At 50.4% G+C, this 17,619-nt stretch overlaps 1 protein-coding gene and 1 pseudogene across 1 annotated transcript in view; both read right to left on the reverse strand.

The window, feature by feature from the left end:
* Positions 1–17,619, reverse strand: part of MED27 (mediator complex subunit 27) — a 192,560-nt gene that overhangs the window by 54,459 nt on the left and 120,482 nt on the right. The window contains exon 4 of the mRNA XM_060757149.2: positions 1,028–1,121. Coding sequence (XP_060613132.1) covers positions 1,028–1,121 — 94 coding nt within the window. The remainder of the gene's footprint in view (positions 1–1,027; positions 1,122–17,619) is intronic.
* On the reverse strand, positions 3,445–4,177 carry LOC132763562 (small ribosomal subunit protein uS5 pseudogene; annotated as a pseudogene).

A 17,619-nucleotide genomic window follows, 5' to 3' on the forward strand; every position in this document is an offset into this window, starting at 1 on the left:
AAAATACTGGAACCGTTTGGTGGGTAGTGTCCTTTGGTTTTGGAGTTGTAGTTCACCTATATCCAGAGATGACTGTGGACTCAAACAATGATGGATCTGGACCAAACTCTACACAAATACTCAATATGCCCAAATGTGAACACTGGTGGAGTTTGGGGAAAATAGAATCTTGACATTTGGGAGTTGTAGTTGATGGGATTTGTAGTTCACCTTCAATCACAGAGCATTCTGAACCCCACCGATGACAGAATTGGGCCAAACCTCCCACACAGAAGCCCCATGTGGGCCACAGCAACGCGTGGCAGGGGACAGCTAATAATAATAATAATAATAATAATAATAATAATCTTTATTTATACCCTGCCACCATCTCCCCGATGGGGACTCGGAGCGGCTTACATGGGGCCAAGCCCAAACAACATGTTACATTAAAATAAAACCAAAACATAAACAAGCAACATCATCAAAAAATCTCCAGCAGCATGCAAAAGAATGAGGAAGTACTCCATTGGTGTTACAAATGGACGGGGAAGGGACAGCTCCCCCGGTGGCTGGAATTCGAGCATACCCTCCTGAATCTGAGTAAGCTAAATAGCCTCTGTGTCTCTGTCTATATATGTTGTATGTCTATGGCATTGAATGTTTGCCATGTGTATGTGCATTGTGGTCCCTTGCGGGGTGAGAAGGGCGGAATATAAATACTGTAAATAATAAAATCTCAACCTGTGTATGTTTGTGATTGCAAAAGCAGTCGGTCAATTGACTTTGCATTTCGACACAATGTTGCATTCCAATATGCGCATGTTTTTATAGTAAAATGAAATTAAAACACAACATGGCATTCAAATACACGTGTGAATTTAGAGTAAAACTAGCAGTCAAACACTGCCATTGCTGCCAACACTGTGAACCTCCCTGAGTCCCCTCTGGAGTTGAGAGTGTGTACAAATACCGCTAAATAAATAATAACTAATTAATAATACTATTTTTGCGAATGATGGTTTGACATACTTCTGTAGTAACCTACCAGCAACATTGCTGAAGTCCCATTCGGCCGGGAGAGATGGATGGACATTTCGGGAAACATTCGATCAATGCGGCTGATCACGTCGTCAACGTACCTACGAAAAGGAAGGCAGTCATTACAACAACAGTCACACTTCAAATAACCCCCAAATGACACCGAGATCTGGGAAGCCCTGGCCCTTGAGCGCTCCAGCTGGAGGTCAGCTGTGACCAGCAGTGCTGCAGAATTTGAAGAGGCACGAACGGAGGGCGAAAGGGAGAAGTGTGCCAATTTATTTTATTTTATTTTATTTCATCTACTTATACCCCGCCCTTCTCACCCCGGGGGGGACTCAGGGCGGCTTACAAAGGGGCACAATTAGATGCCCAAATCACACAACAAACAATACAAAATATAACAGTTCAACAATTAAAATGAAACATCAATACCTATTAAAATCATAAAAACTATCTCATGTCAGAGTCCATATATCAGAGTCCATATATCCATTCCATTCCTTTGTCCTTGTCTATTGATAGGTCCTTTAATCAGTTCTCAGCATGGCCAAAAGCTTGGTCCCACATCCAGGTCTTTAGTTTTTTCCTAAACGCTAGAAGGGAAGTTGTCGATCTGATCTCCCCGGGGAGTGAGTTCCACAGGTGGGGGGCCACCACTGAGAAGGCCCTGCTCCTCGTCCCCGCCAGTCTCACTTGTGCCACTGGCGGGGTCGAGAGCAGGGCCACCCCAGACGATCTTAAACTTCGAGGTGGGATGTAGAGGGAGATCCGTTCGGACAGATACACTGGGCCGGAACCGTATAGGGTTTTGTAGGTCAAAACCAGCACTTTGAATTGTGCTCGGAATTGGATCGGCAGCCAGTGGAGCTGACGCAACAGGGGGGTGGTATGCTCCCTGTACGCCGCTCCGGTGAGCAATCTGGCTGCTTCTCGCTGGACTAGTTGAAGTTTCCGAGCAGTCTTCAAAGGCAACCCCACGTAGAGTGCGTTGCAGTAATCCAACCGGGATGTGACAAGAGCGTGGACCACCGTGGCCAAGAGGAAGGCGTGCCAAGCCAACACTGCCTTCCACCTGGAAACCAATGCCCTCACTGCGGAAGAAGATGCAGAGCAAGAATAGGGCTCCACAGCCACATACGGACCCACAAGAATACTGGAAGACAATCCTCCTCGGAAAACGAGGGATTGCCTAAGTAAGTAAGTAAGTCCTCCTCTGGACACATTCCAGCTTAGAGTCAACATATCCCTTCAATTATGGTGCTCGGAATTGGACACAGTATTCCAGGTGTGGTCTGACCAAGGCGGAATGAAGCATGGGGAGCATGACTTCCCTGAATCTAGACACTAGACTTGTATGAATTGAGAAACAGAGAGGCCTAGTACGGATACTGCCCTGAGTATAATCCTCCAGGAACGCACGCACACACACACACACACTGAGTTCCTTACTCACCGGACTTAATTTCAGTGTTCATTTGAAGGGCTGAGCAGTTTATCCTGCGATCATAACACTCTGATTAATAATACAAGCCTCAGGGCGGCAGGCAGGCAGCCAGCTCCACTCCTTCGGAAGCCTAAGGGACCCCAGATTAGTCCTCACGACCGTGAAAGTTTTAATTCTACTATTTTTAAAAACTAGTGAGAAACCAGACGAGAAACACACCAGGCCTTCCCAAAGAACGGATTGCAGTTTTTGGGTTGTTTTTTTGATGACGAGGAGAGCACCTTCAGAAGGTGAAGGAGGGCTTCCAGAAGCCCAAGGCGAGGTGAGATTTTCGAAATGCCGAGCGCGCCGATTAATTGGCGCAGGAAGGTGGAAGGAACGGAGGCAAGGAGCCATTTCGGAAGACGGTCACCCCGCCAACACTCTCGCATCCAAAGAAAAGGCGGCAGAAAACTCCCCAGTTTGATGGAAAGGCGCGCTTGGGTTCCACGCCGGACAGATGGCTTCCTTCTCCAGCCTGACCTTTCCCAAACACTGGATCCCGTCCAGCCATGTGAGTGTTACGGCGTTATGTTTAGCAGCTCCGCCCGCGCCTCCATCGCATTTCTCCCACACAGTGTGTACGAGGCATGCTGTTCATTTCTCGATTTCGTACGCAAAGAATCGAAGGAGAAGGAAAAAAGAACGATTCTGAAAAAAAGGGGGACCCCATGGCCTCACTTGACCCCTCGTTCAGTAAGACATCTTGGATTGTTTGCGTGGAAAACAATGGATGAGAAGTGCAAAAGCGTGGCTTGGAATACAACCGTGAAGCTTGGCGCACAACCCGAAAATCCAGTCTTTTAAAAATACACATTCCAGTCGAGCATTTAAAAAACTCACCACTTTTATATAGAAGGAGCTGAGATAAAGATTATTTTTAACCCAAATTTCCACTCGAAAGATTCAGCCCAAATATTCTTTTTTTTTTTTTTCGCTTGGTTCTGAAATTTTATTGAACATTTTCATCTTAAAAGCGTTTCCTCTTAAGTAGTGGCCACAGCGGCTGCCTGGGTTCTCTGCACAGAGACTCGAGTGGCATGGGTCTTTGCCAGGTGGTCGGTAAACTCCTGATATGGAGATTTGGTGAAGACTGTCTCCTTCCAGAGGTCGGGGGTCAGATAGCTGTAGGTCTTGGAGATGGCGTCAAAAGTGGCCTTGGCAAAGTTGCCCAATGTAGCTGTGCAGCCCCTGGCCGAGGTGTAGCAGTCGTCGATGCCAGCCATCATCAGCAGCTTCTTGGGAACTGGGGCAGAAACGATCCCAGTACCACGTGGTGCAGGGATGAGGCGCACCAGAACTGAGCCGCATCGACCGGTGACCTTGCAAGGCACGGTGTGGGGTTTGCCGATCTTGTTGCCCCAGTAGCCCCGCCTGACTGGCACAATAGACAGCTTGGCCAAGATGATGCCCCCCCCCCCCCCCGGATGGCAGTGGCCACTTCTTTGGAGCATTTGACACCAAGGCCCACGTGACCGTTGTAGTCGCCGATGGCAACAAAAGCCTTGAACCTGGTTCGTTGACCGGCACGGGTCTGTTTCTGCACCGGCATGATCTTCAAAACCTCATCTTTCAGAGAGGATCCCAGGAAAAAGTCAATGATTTCAGACTCCTTGATTGGAAGGGAAAAAAGGTAGATCTCTTCTAGGGACTTGATCTTCATGTCTTTGACCAAGCTTGGTCAGCCCAAATATTCTTGAGCTACTCATGAATCATAGAATCATAGAATCACAGAATCAAAGAGTTGGAAGAGACCTCATGGGCAATCCAGTCCAACCCCCTGCCAAGAAGCAGGAATATTGCATTCAAATCACCCCTGACAAATGGCCATCCAGCCTCTGCTTAAAAGCTTTCCAAAGAAGGAGCCTCCACCACACTCCGGGGCAGAGAGTTCCACTGCTGAATGGCTCTCACAGTCAGGAAGTTCTTCCTAATGTTCAGATGCAATCTCCTCTCTTGTAGTTTGAAGCCATTGTTCCGCGTCCTAGTCTCCAAGGAAGCAGAAAACAAGCTTGCTCCCTCCTCCCTGTGGCTTCCTCTCACATATTTATACATGGCTATCATATCTCCTCTCAGCCTTCTCTTCTTCAGGCTAAACATGCCCAGTTCCCTAAGCCGCTCCTCATAGGGCTTGTTCTCCAGACCCTTGATCATTTTAGTCGCCCTCCTCTGGACACATTCCAGCTTGTCAATATCTCTCTTGAATTGTGGTGCCCAGAATTGGACACAATATTCCAGATGTGGTCTAACCAATGGAGGGTGACAAACTCATCTCTACGTGTTCATTTATTTTCAGAATGGTCACTGGTTTTCGTGTGATTTACCATATATTCTGGCATATAGAACGACTGAGCGTATAAGACGACCCCAACATTTCCAGTTAAAATATTGAGTTTGGGATATATTTGCCGTATAAGACTACCCCTCTTCCAATGCACACCAAATAAATTTTTTTAAAGCATTCGATTTGATTTCAATATGGTAATTTTCTTATTACTGTCCTTCCTTCTCTGCCTCTCAGATCTCGCACATGCGCACCTGCACCACTTCACTGCAGTCTTCAGGAGCGAGATCTGAGAGGCAGAGGAGGAGGTACGGTAATAGGATACAAGGGTGTGCCAGACAGGTAAAAGAGGTGTGTTTTTCTGGGCCCAGAGCCACTCTTTTTTCCATATCCCAAGCGTCCTGGACGCCTGCAGCTTGCTCTGCCCTTCACTTACACCTTCCCGGTGAGGTGCCCCTTCACCTCACCATCAGGGCCGAATTAAGTGCACGAATCCTGATGAATGGATTTTCTTCTACCGTACTTGTATAGTGTCGCCCTTAATGCTTTCATACAGTCGCTGCATACGCCAGGGACGCGGCCACTGCCATTTTTGAGCTTCCCCCACAATATGCAGCAACCACAGATTCTCCAATTTGGATTGGAAGTTTCAGCACCCGCTCTATAAGGCGACACTCGGCGTATAAGACAACTCCTGCATATAAGATGACTCCCTATGCATAAGGCTACTCCAGCGTATAAGACAACTCCCACGTATAAAAGACTGCTCCACCTATAAAATGACTCCTGCGTGTAAGGAGCTGAGATAAAGATTATTTTTAACTCAAGGCCCACCAAGGCAGCTTCTGCCGAGGCTTCTTCCCAGTCACTTTCTGGGGCTCCTTCTTCCGGGGCCGGAGAGGTCCCCAAAGGCAGCTTCCACCCGGGCTTCTTCCTCTGGGGCCGGAGAGGACCACTAAAGCAGCTTCCGCCGGGGCTTCTTCCTGGGGCTTCTTCCTCTGGGGTCGGAGAGGGCCGTCAAGGCAGCTTCCGCCGGGGCTTCTTACCAGTCGCTTCCCGGGGCTTCTCCCTCCAGGGCTGGAGAGGGCTGCCAAGGCAGCTTCTGCCAGGGCTTCTTCCTCTGGGGCCGGAGAGGGCTGTCAAGGCAGCTTCCGCAGGGACCAGAGAGCTTCCGCCGGGGCTTCCTCCCAGTCGCTTCCTGGGGCTTCTTCTTCCAGGGCCGGAGAGGACCGCCAAGGCAGCTTACGCAGGGACCAGAGAGGGCCGCAAAGGCAGCTTCCACCAGGGCTTCTTCCCAGTCGCTTCCTGGAGCTTCTTCCTCCGGGGCCAGAGAGGGCCGCCAAGGCAGCTTCTGCCAGGGCTTGTTCCTCTGGGGCTGGAGAGGGCCGCCAAGGCAGCTTCCACCAGGGGTTCTACCCAGTTGCTTCCCGGGGCTTCTTCCTCCAAGGCTGGAGAGGGCCCCCAAGGCAGCTTCCGCCGAGGCTTCTTCCTCTGGGGCCAGAGAGGACTGCCAAGGCAGCTTCCGCTGGGGCTTCTTCCCGGGGCTCCTTCCTCTGGGGCCGGAGAGGGCCGTCAAGGCAGCTTCCACTAGGGCTTCTTCCCAGTTGCTTCCCGGGGCTTCTTCCTCTAAGGCTGGAGAGGGCCCCCAAGGCAGCTTCCGCCGAGGCTTCTTCCTCTGGGGCCAGAGAGGACTGCCAAGGCAGCTTCCGCTGGGGCTTCTTCCCGGGGCTCCTTCCTCTGGGGCCGGAGAGGGCCGTCAAGGCAGCTTCCACTAGGGCTTCTTCCCAGTTGCTTCCCGGGGCTTCTTCCTCTAAGGCTGGAGAGGGCCCCCAAGGCAGCTTCCGCCGAGGCTTCTTCCTCTGGGGCCAGAGAGGACTGCCAAGGCAGCTTCCGCTGGGGCTTCTTCCCGGGGCTCCTTCCTCTGGGGCCGGAGAGGGCCGTCAAGGCAGCTTCCACTAGGGCTTCTTCCCAGTTGCTTCCCGGGGCTTCTTCCTCTAAGGCTGGAGAGGGCCCCCAAGGCAGCTTCCGCCGAGGCTTCTTCCTCTGGGGCCAGAGAGGACTGCCAAGGCAGCTTCCGCTGGGGCTTCTTCCCGGGGCTCCTTCCTCTGGGGCCGGAGAGGGCCGTCAAGGCAGCTTCCACTAGGGCTTCTTCCCAGTTGCTTCCCGGGGCTTCTTCCTCTAAGGCTGGAGAGGGCCCCCAAGGCAGCTTCCGCCGAGGCTTCTTCCTCTGGGGCCAGAGAGGACTGCCAAGGCAGCTTCCGCTGGGGCTTCTTCCCGGGGCTCCTTCCTCTGGGGCCGGAGAGGGCCGTCAAGGCAGCTTCCACTAGGGCTTCTTCCCAGTTGCTTCCCGGGGCTTCTTCCTCTAAGGCTGGAGAGGGCCCCCAAGGCAGCTTCCGCCGAGGCTTCTTCCTCTGGGGCCAGAGAGGACTGCCAAGGCAGCTTCCGCTGGGGCTTCTTCCCGGGGCTCCTTCCTCTGGGGCCGGAGAGGGCCGTCAAGGCAGCTTCCACTAGGGCTTCTTCCCAGTTGCTTCCCGGGGCTTCTTCCTCTAAGGCTGGAGAGGGCCCCCAAGGCAGCTTCCGCCGAGGCTTCTTCCTCTGGGGCCAGAGAGGACTGCCAAGGCAGCTTCCGCTGGGGCTTCTTCCCGGGGCTCCTTCCTCTGGGGCCGGAGAGGGCCGTCAAGGCAGCTTCCACTAGGGCTTCTTCCCAGTTGCTTCCCGGGGCTTCTTCCTCTAAGGCTGGAGAGGGCCCCCAAGGCAGCTTCCGCCGAGGCTTCTTCCTCTGGGGCCAGAGAGGACTGCCAAGGCAGCTTCTGCTGGGGCTTCTTCCTGGGGCTCCTTCCTCTGGGGCTGGAGAGGGCCGTCAAGGCAGCTTCCACTAGGGCTTCTTCCCAGTTGCTTCCCGGGGCTTCTTCCTCTAAGGCTGGAGAGGGCCCCCAAGGCAGCTTCCGCCGAGGCTTCTTCCTCTGGGGCCAGAGAGGACTGCCAAGGCAGCTTCTGCTGGGGCTTCTTCCTGGGGCTCCTTCCTCTGGGGCTGGAGAGGGCCGTCAAGGCAGCTTCCGCCGGGGCTTCTTCCCTGTCACTTCCCGGGGCTTCTTCCTCTGGGGCTGGAGAGGGCCACCAAGGCAGCTTCCACCGGGGCTTCTTCCCTGTCACTTCCTGGGTCTTCTTCCTCCGGAGCCAGAGAGGACTGCCAAGGCAGCTTCCGCTGGGGTTTCTTCCCGGGGCTCCTTCCTCTGGGGCCGGAGAGGGCCGCCAAGGCGGCTTCCGCCGGGGCTTCTTCCTTGTCACTTCCCGGGGCTTCTTCCTCTGGGGCTGGAGAGGGCCACCAAGGCGGCTTCTGCCAGGGCTTCTTCCCAGTTGCTTCCCGGGGCTTCTTCCTCCGAGACTGGAGAGGGCCACCAAGGAAGCTTCCACTGGGGCTTCTTCCTGGTTGCTCTTCCTTGGGCAACCGGTGAGAGCCCCATGCCAGTGGGACAGCAGGGAGGGAGGGAGAAGGGTGGCTCCAGCAAGGGGAGGGAGGAAGTGAGAGGGAAAGAGGAGAGGAAGAGAGGAGGGTAGAGAGAGGAGTGGGCAGAGCTATACTGTACATATACTGTATAGCGTCTCTACATCACGGTTTTTCACTTATCACGGGGATTCCTGGAATGGAACCCCCGCAATAAGTGAGGGAACACTGTACATTATTCAGGGGAGGTTGCCACTGGCCTCTTCTTTGGGATTTCTAGCATCACCACCTTTACAATGGGTCCTTGTATCATTGCCACAAACAGACCTGCTGCACAACTATCCAAGGTAAGCCTTCTCTAAACAATCGAGCTTCCCTGACTGCCATCTCTAATGCCAAGAGGCTTTTTTTGGACTGCCGAACAGCTCCTTCTTGTGCAATAATTTCAGAAAGCCTTTCGGATGTAGGCAACCAAGTCGATGCGCTGTCCTTCCTTAAAAGAAGATCCAACCAAAAGCCCTGTTGTCGGGATTGGGGGATGGCCTGGATCTAAACTCCAGTCACAGTTTATTAGACACAATTTATTGCTCCTGGGGCGGACGTAAGTAACGCAATCGAAGCAGCATCCCTTGGGCAAGCTCAAGCATGACGTACAGCTCCCCTGTGGATCTCCTCAGTGACATGAATTAACCAACGTTACAAAAGCAAAGGTCTCTTGGGAAATTACATGTCACCCTCCAAGAAGCAGAGAAGAGGCGCTCCCTCCCTCCCTACCACTGCCCTGGTCTTAGAGGAAAAGGAAGGGCAGGACATGAAGCAGGTGGAAAGCCCCCCAACCATCCCAACTGCCACTGCCCTCCATTACTATGGGCTCTGATGGCAATGAAAGAACCTCTCTACATCCCAGAAAGAGATAGAAGACCCTTTCTCCATCTCAACTGCCACTGCCCTGGCCTCAGAGGGAAAGGAGAGGCAGACCCTGCAGTCCATCATGCCTAGAAGCAGGTGGAAGACCCACCCCAACTGCTACTGCCTTCCATTACTATGGGCCCAGGTGGCAATGAAAGACCCTCTCTCCATCCCTGAAAGAGATGGAAGGTCCTTTCTCCACCCCAACTGGCACTGCCCTAGCCTCAGAGGGAAAGGAGAGGAGGGCCCTGAAGTCCATCATGCCTAGAAGCAGATGGAAGGCCCCCCACCCACCCCCAACTGCCACTGCCCTCCACTACTCTGCCACTGCCCATGTCTTGGAAGGAGAGGAGAAGAAAACACAGCTCCATGGTGTTGAGGCCCAGAAGCAATTGAAAGGCCTTCCAGTCATCCCAACTGCCAATGCTATCCACTTTGCCAGACTTAGAGAGATGGAAGGCTTTTTCTCCATCCCAACTGCCACTGCCCTGGCCTCAGAGGGAGAGGAGAGGCAGACCCTGCAGTCCATCATGCCTAGAAGCAGGAGGAAGACCCCTACTCACCCCAACTGTGACTGCCCTTCACTACTCTGGGCCCAGGTGGCAATGAAAGACTCTCTCCATCCCAGAAAGAGATGGAAGGCCCTTTCTCCATCCCAACTGCCACTGCCCTGGCCTCAGAGGGAAAGGAGAGGCAGACCCTGCAGTCCATCATGCCTAGAAGCAGGTGGAAGACCCACCCCCACCCCAACTGCCACTGCCCTCCACTACTCTGGGCCCAGGTGGCAATGAAAGGCTCTCTCTCCATACCAACTGCCACTGCCCATGTCTTGGAAGGAGAGGAGAAGAAAACACAGCTCCATGGTGTCAAGGCCCAGAAGCAAATGAAAGGCCTTCCAGTCATTCCAACTGCCACTGCTCTCCACTTTGCCAGACCCAGAGAGATGGAGGGCCGTTTCTCCATGCCAACTGCCACTGCCCTGGCCTCAGAGGGAGATGAGAGGCAGACCCTGCAGTCCATCATGCCTAGAAGCAGGTGGAAGACCCACCCCCACCCCAACTGCTACTGCCTTCCATTACTATGGGCTCAGATGGCAATGAAAGACCCTCTCTCCATCCCTGAAAGAGATGGAAGGTCCTTTCTCCACCCAACTGGCACTGCCCTAGCCTCAGAGGGAAAGGAGAGGAGGGCACTGAAGTCCATCATGCCTAGAAGCAGATGAAAGGCCCCCCACCCACCCCAACTGCCACTGCCCTCCACTACTCTGGGCCCAGGTGGCAATGAAAGGCTCTCTCTCCATACCAACTGCCACTGCCCATGTCTTGGAAGGAGAGGAGAAGAAAACACAGCTCCATGGTGTCAAGGCCCAGAAGCAAGTGAAAGGCCTTCCAATCATCCCAACTGCCACTGCTCTCCACTTTGCAGACCCAGAGAGATGGAAGGCTTTTTCTCCATCCCAACTGCCACTGCCCTGGCCTCAGAAGGAGAGGAGAGGCAGACCCTGCAGTCCATCATGCCTAGAAGCAGGAGGAAGACCCCTACTCACCCCAACTGTGACTGCCCTCCACTACTCTGGGCCCAGGTGGCAATGAAAGACTCACTCCATCCCTGAAAGAGATGGAAGGTCCTTTCTCCACCCCAACTGGCACTGCCCTGGCGTTAGAGGGAAAGGAGAGGCAGGACCTAAAGCAGGTGGAAAGCCCCCCACCCATCCCAACTGCCCTCCTTTACTCAAAGTTGATGGCAGAGGACCATCGCTTCAGTGCTGGTGGTCTTAACTTCTTCCAGCACACTGACATTTGTCCGCCTGTCTTCCCAGGAGATTTGCGAGATTTTTTGGAGGCAACGCTGATGGAATCGTTCCAGGTGTTGCATGTGACGTCTGTAGATAGTCCACGTCTCGCAGGCATATAGCAGGGTTGGGAGGACAATAGCTTTATAAACAAGCACCTTGGTATCCCTACGGATGTCCCGATCCTCAAACACTCTCTGCTTCATTCGGAAAAATGCTGCACTCGCAGAGCTCAGGCGGTGTTGTATATCGGTGTCAATGTCGACTTTTGTGGAGAGGGGGCTGCCAAGGGAGCGGAAATGGTGAACATTTTCTAATATATACGGCTCCGTCCCAGTGTACCTGTCCGAACGTATCTCCTTCTATGTCCCACCTCGGAGTTTAAGATCTTCGGGGGAGGCCCTGCTCTCGGCCCCGCATCTATCACAAGTGAGGCTGGTGGGGACGAGGGACAGGGCCTTCTCGATGGTGGCACCTCGCCTGTGGAATTCACTCCCCAGGGAAATGAGGTCATCAACATCCCTCCTCTCCTTCAGAAGGAAGCTGAAAACATGGATATGGGGCCAGGCCTTTGGGTAATCTGGCAAACTGACAAGATAATGACGACGAGAAATTGGAAAGGACTATGGTAATGCTGAATGGACTTACGGATATCAGAATTCGGTGAACGTTGGCCACTAGATTGGCTTTTAATTGTTCTTGTTTTAATTGATTGTTTTAACTACTGTGGTTATTGCTGTTATGTAATTTATCTGTTGAATTGTTGGCATCGAATTGTGCCGGTTGTAAGCCGCCCTGAGTCCCCCCTCGGGGGTTGAGAAGGGTGGGGTAGAAGTACCCGAAATAAATAAATAAATAAAATAAGCTGTATTTCTGGCATTGGAGAGGGATTGGCTGGTGACTGCTGGAAGAGCACTTTGGTTTTCTCGATGTTCAATGATAGGCCGAGCTTCTCATATGCTTCTGCGAAGGTGTTTAGAGAGGCTTGTAGGTCTTCTTCTGAATGCGCACAGGTGACATTGTCATCAGCATATTGGAGTTCTATAACAGATGCTGTTGTAACCTTGGTTTTGGCTTTCAATGCTGGAATATTGCATTGCTGAATCGACTGCTATATGGACTTGTTTAAATGTCTTATACTTTTGACTTTTGCAATATTATTCTTCAATAAACTGCTTTGCTTATAGAACTCTGGTGTGGTTACGGGTTCACAGGTGCCACCCCCAGCCTTGGTGTGCAACATAAACGCACGAGCGACCGGAAAGGCAGCTTTGCAGGACGCGAAAGCGGATCTAATTGCATCCAAGTTAATAATGCACGGGATGAGTAATTAATAGCGTTTTATGAGGGGTCCGATTAGAGTGACAAATGAGACAACCCCTGAAATGCATGTGCTGCTAATTGAACTCCTCACGACGACAACAGCAGGGCAATATCCTCAGGAGGGAAAACAGGAAGGCTGGGCGGAGGAGGAGGAGGAGGGCCGCCTTTTGTCAAGGCTTTCATCCATCAAGTGCGCTTCAGAGCGGCCTCTCCTCTCCTGGCTTCCCTTCAAGATCTTCTTCAGCGCTGGCAGCTTGAACACGCCAGGCATATTGCTGCTACTACAACTATGGTGCTATTAAGAACCACAGTACATGGTAAATAATGAATCCTGAAATATGAGGGTTGAATGAAAAGTAATGCCTCCAACTTCGTTACTTGGGTTTGGAGGGGAATATTTTAATAAATCAAACACAGAAATATTCCTTATAATGTGCTCTTTAACTACCACTATTCAATGTATTGTCGAAGGCTTTCATGGCTGGAATCACTAGGTTCTTGTCAGACTACACAGAGAAGCCATTGAAATCCACAAACATGTGGACAATTTCAACAGAAAGGAAGAGACCATGAAAATGAACAAAATCTGGCTACCAGTATTAAAAAAACTCTAAAATTACAGCAGCAAAACAGCAGAGAGGAAACAACCAGGCACATCTTAACACCTCTCAACAAAAGATTTTCCCAGACTCAGCCAGGCCTTCAAATGCTAATGAAGGTGGTCAGTTGAAACATTCACACCTGGCTCCAGCAGAGAAGAGTTCTTTGTCCCACCCCAGCCATTCCACAGATATATAAACCCATTGTCCTAATTCCAACAGACCTCATGACCTCTGAGGATGCTTGCCATAGATGCAGGCGAAACGTCAGGAAAAATGCCTCTAGAACATAGCCCTATAGCCCGAAAAAACCCACAAGAACCTACCACTATTCACTTTGCCACATAATCCCCAGACAATTGGATACATTTCTGCCAACATAGAATCATAGAATCAAAGAGACCTCATGGGCCATCCAGTCCAACCCCATTCTGCCAAGAAGCAGGAATATTGCATTCAAATCACTCTTGAAAGATGGCCATCCAGCCTCTGTTTAAAAGCTTCCAAAGAAGGAGCCTCCACCACACTCCGGGGCAGAGAGTTCCACTGCTGAACGGCTCTCACAGTCAGGAAGTTCTTCCTCATGTTCAGATGGAATCTCCTCTCTTGTAGTTTGAAGCCACTGTTTTGCGCCCTAGTGTCCAGGGAAGCAGAAAACAAGCTTTCCCCCTCCTCCCTGTGGCTTTCTCTCACATATTTATACATGTCTATCATATCTCCTCTCATCCCTCTTTTCTTCAGGCTAAACATGCCCAGCTCCTTAAGCCGCTCCTCATAGGGCTTGTTCTCCAGACCCTTGATCATTTTAGTCGCCTTCCTCTGGACACATTCCAGCTTGTCAATATCTCTCTTGAATTGTGGTGTCCAGAATTGGACGCAATATTCCAGGTGTGGTCTAACCAAAGCAGAATAGAGGGGTAGCATGACTTCCCTAGATCTAGACACTATGCTCCTATTGATGCAAGCCAAAATCCCATTGGCTTTTTTTGTCACCACATCACATTCCTGGCTCATGTTTAACTTGTTGTCCACGAGGCTATTTGTTTGAATTCTTCTTTGGTGATTTCTCCCTTTTTCCACTTCTTGTGCATGTCTCTTTTGTGTCTTAGCACAGTTAGAAGTTCTTTGGACATCCATTCTGGCTTCTTTGCACTTGTCCTATTTTTTCTCTTTGTTGGCACGGTTTGCAATTGCTCCTTGAGTATTTCATTGTTGAGAAATTCCCATCCATTCGTAACTCCCTTGTCTTTTAGTATCTGTGTCCAAGGAATGCTGCTCAGTGTTTCCTTCATTTTTTGGAAATCAGCTCTCCTAAAGTCCAAAATGCAGGTTTGACTTGTCTTAGTTTCGGCGTTCCTTTGTACCTCAAATTGCAGGAGCACATGGTCACTTGCCCCTAAGGATCCAACCACTTCAACCGCAACGATCAGGTCTTCCGCATTTGTTAGGATGAGATCAAGAGTAGCCAACCCCCTCGTTGCCTCTTCTACCTTCTGGACCATGAAATTGTCTGCAAGGCAAGCGAGGAATTTGTTGGACTTTGTACTCTTGGCCGAGTTTGTTTTCCAGCAAATATCAGGATAGTTGAAATCAACTACATCTCTTCTCTGTGCCTGTTTGGTCAACTGTTGGCAGAAGACTTCATCAAGTTCCTCCTCCTGGTTTGGAGGTCTGTAGTAGATGCCTACAACGACATCATTTTGAGTCCCAGTTCCCTTGATTCTTATCCAGATGCTTTCAAGCTGGTTTCCTAGATTGCTGTCTTGCATCTCTTCTGCAGCGTAACAGTTTTTTACATATAAGGCTACTCTGCCTCCTCTCCCCTTTGTTCAGTTTCTGTAAAAGAGGTTAACAATGAACAAGTTTTCTGAAACCATCACGGAAGAAGTCGACACTCTGTTTCCGCAACCAGCATCTCACAGTTCTCTCAATGTCTTCATCCAGAGTTTTATCATTTTATCTTGTCCATGTGACCCGCCCATTGCGCTTGATTTTATATTATGTTATTTTGCTTTGTTTACTCTATTCTGCTACTGTATGTACTGTATGATGTAACTTTTGTTGCTTTTTGTTGTTTGCATTGTGCATTTTATGTCTTTGGGCTTGGCCTCATGTTAGCTACCCTGAGTTCTCCTTGGGGAGATGCTTGAAATTTCTCTCTGAGTGATACGACGATCATCCTGAATCAATCTGTCAACCTTTTGCTTCTGAAACTTGGTGGTTGCTGTCATAGGACGCCCAACTCTTTGTTTGTCATGCAAGTCAGATGTTCCCACCTCAACATCTTTCAACTTATTTGCCCAACAACGCACAGTACTCACATCAACACAATCCCCATAAACAGCTTGCATTCTCTGATGAATCTCCTTTGGGGTGACACTATCTGCTGTCAAGGCTTCAATGGCTTAAGTCGCATTGACTGACTCTCTGCGCAGGGTTCCATATTTCGCACTTTAACAACACAACCGTTCAACACTAAGGCTTCCCGCCAAAATGGAACTGTAGAGAGTGTCTACTGAACAAGCCAGTACCTGCCGCATACCAGTACTGCCATCTGTTGAGGAGTTACGAAGGGGAAGGCATTAGTTTTCATTCAACCCTTGTACTCACGCTCTTGCAAGGGAAAAGGAGAAAACCATTGGTGTTAACACGAACCCTAATGACCGAATTGCTCTGCTCTGCTCTGCTATGCGTGCAATATCAGATGTAGCAGATTCACAGCACTTAATTTTTCATGCAAAACTAAAATAAAAAGGAAAATCTTGTTTTCAGATTCATCCTCGGTTGCTTAGACTTGAAATGTCAGCCTGCTATGCCGTAACTGAATCTGGATATTATCTTACTGAGTGTGCATCTCTTCTTAAGTGCCAAGTCTGTGTATTGCAGGATATCGTGTTACACTGTTCTATATTGCACCTACTTAGTGCTTTCTAGAGTTACCTCCATTTCAGGGCTTTTACTGGTGCGATGCTTTGATTATTTATTTCGTATCAAAAGCATTGCATAAATTAGTGTAAGACTGATAAAAATAGAAGGACAGAGGCGGCTAAATATCTTTTGACCAAAAACAGGCAACAGCAATGGCATTGTCTGTAGCCTCCAACAATTCCTTCTCTGTACATGAGGCAGGGTACAGTGGACAAGCATACGGATGCGGAGTTGTCTGTTCTGCTTTGATTTCACCAGCTCATAGAATCCTAGAGTTGGAAGAGACCTGGTGGGCCATCCAGTCCAACCCCATTCTGCCAAGATGCAGGAAAATGTGGTCTTGGCATGGATGTTAAAGTCTCCCAAAACCAAAAGTTGTTGGGAGGCCAGGGCCAAATTAGAGACCATTTCCACTAGCTCAGACAGAGAAACCGCCGGGTCGCGGGGTGGGCGGTACACCAGCAGAATCCCCAGGCTGTCTCGGGCTCCCACCTTCAGGAAGACATACTCGAACCTCGAAGATTGTGGAACGGTGCATCTGATCAAGGTGATGGACTGCTGAAATATCACCGCAATCCCTTCTTGCTCTTCCTCATGTTCAGGTAGAATCTCCTTCCTTTCCTGTAGTTTGAAGCCATTGCTCCATTGAGTCCTAGTCTCCAGGGCAGCAGAAAACAAGCTTGCTCCCTTCTCCCTAGGACTTTCTCTCACCTCTTCATCCAAGGCCCTTATCATGTGTCCTCTCCACCTTCTCTTCTGCAGGCTCAACATGCCCAGCTCTTTAAGCCGCACCTCATTGGGCTTGTTCTCCAGACCCTTGATCATTTTAATCGCTCTCCTCTGGACACACCTGGATAGCATGACAACACTGGAAAGATCTGTTCTAGGCTCCAAGGTGCTGTTCTGTTCGAAGAGTGCCCCCAGTTTGCCTCCATCTTTTTCCGACTCACTTGATTCTCACACGAAACGCTGGAGCTCCATGATGAGGAGACAGCCGCAGGGGGAGTTGACACAGACTGACAGGCTCCATCCAACCTGCTGAGTCAGGGCTTTGCCGGCACTTTGCCTTTCCGTTCCTGAAACCGTACCTGAGGGCGAGGAGGTAAGCGATACGCACGCAGCCATACATCATGGCTCACTTACCAGGAAGGGCCCTGACAAGCAGGAGATAGCCTTCCCCATAAAAAGAGCTTGGAAAGAGAGGCTGAGAGGGCGCCAATCCTCCCTCGTGAACTGCTAATGGGCTATGAATTCGGAATGGTCCAAAGGATGCAAATGGGGCATCTGGCACCATCACTGATGGGGCTCCCTTCGAGGTCTCACTCCACTTCAATTTAGGAATCAATGGATACAGAAGCTGGACCAAGGCTCGGCCACAGAAACTGAGAGGCAAAGTCACCCAGGAAGACATTCCCAATGCTATCCGTGGCACAGTCAAAGTTGAAAGCAACAGAAAATGGTCTCCACTGACATGTTCAACACTGGGCTACCAGCTCAATCAGTGATGGGTTACTGTGCCAGACTGCCTTTCTCTAGATCAGAGTTTTCCAGTATTTTCAATGTTGGAGACATGTTTCAGATGCATGCATCCTTTCGTGACACAGTCATTCAGTTTTACTAGCATACTGGAGGGTAGACAATTAATACAAAATCATTAATACAATAATATAATACAATAATATTATCATATTAATTGTACTAAACTCTTAGCCTCCAGTTTGCTAGGAAAACTGAATTACCATGTCGCAAAAGGATGCATGTTTAAAAAGTACTCAGGAAGGGAGGCTGAGAGAGTGCCTTCCCCTCTTTCCCTCTTTACTTCTTGACTATCCC

This window comes from Anolis sagrei, chromosome 11, assembly GCF_037176765.1.
Source record: "Anolis sagrei isolate rAnoSag1 chromosome 11, rAnoSag1.mat, whole genome shotgun sequence".
Classification (NCBI taxonomy): Eukaryota; Metazoa; Chordata; class Lepidosauria; order Squamata; family Dactyloidae; genus Anolis; species Anolis sagrei.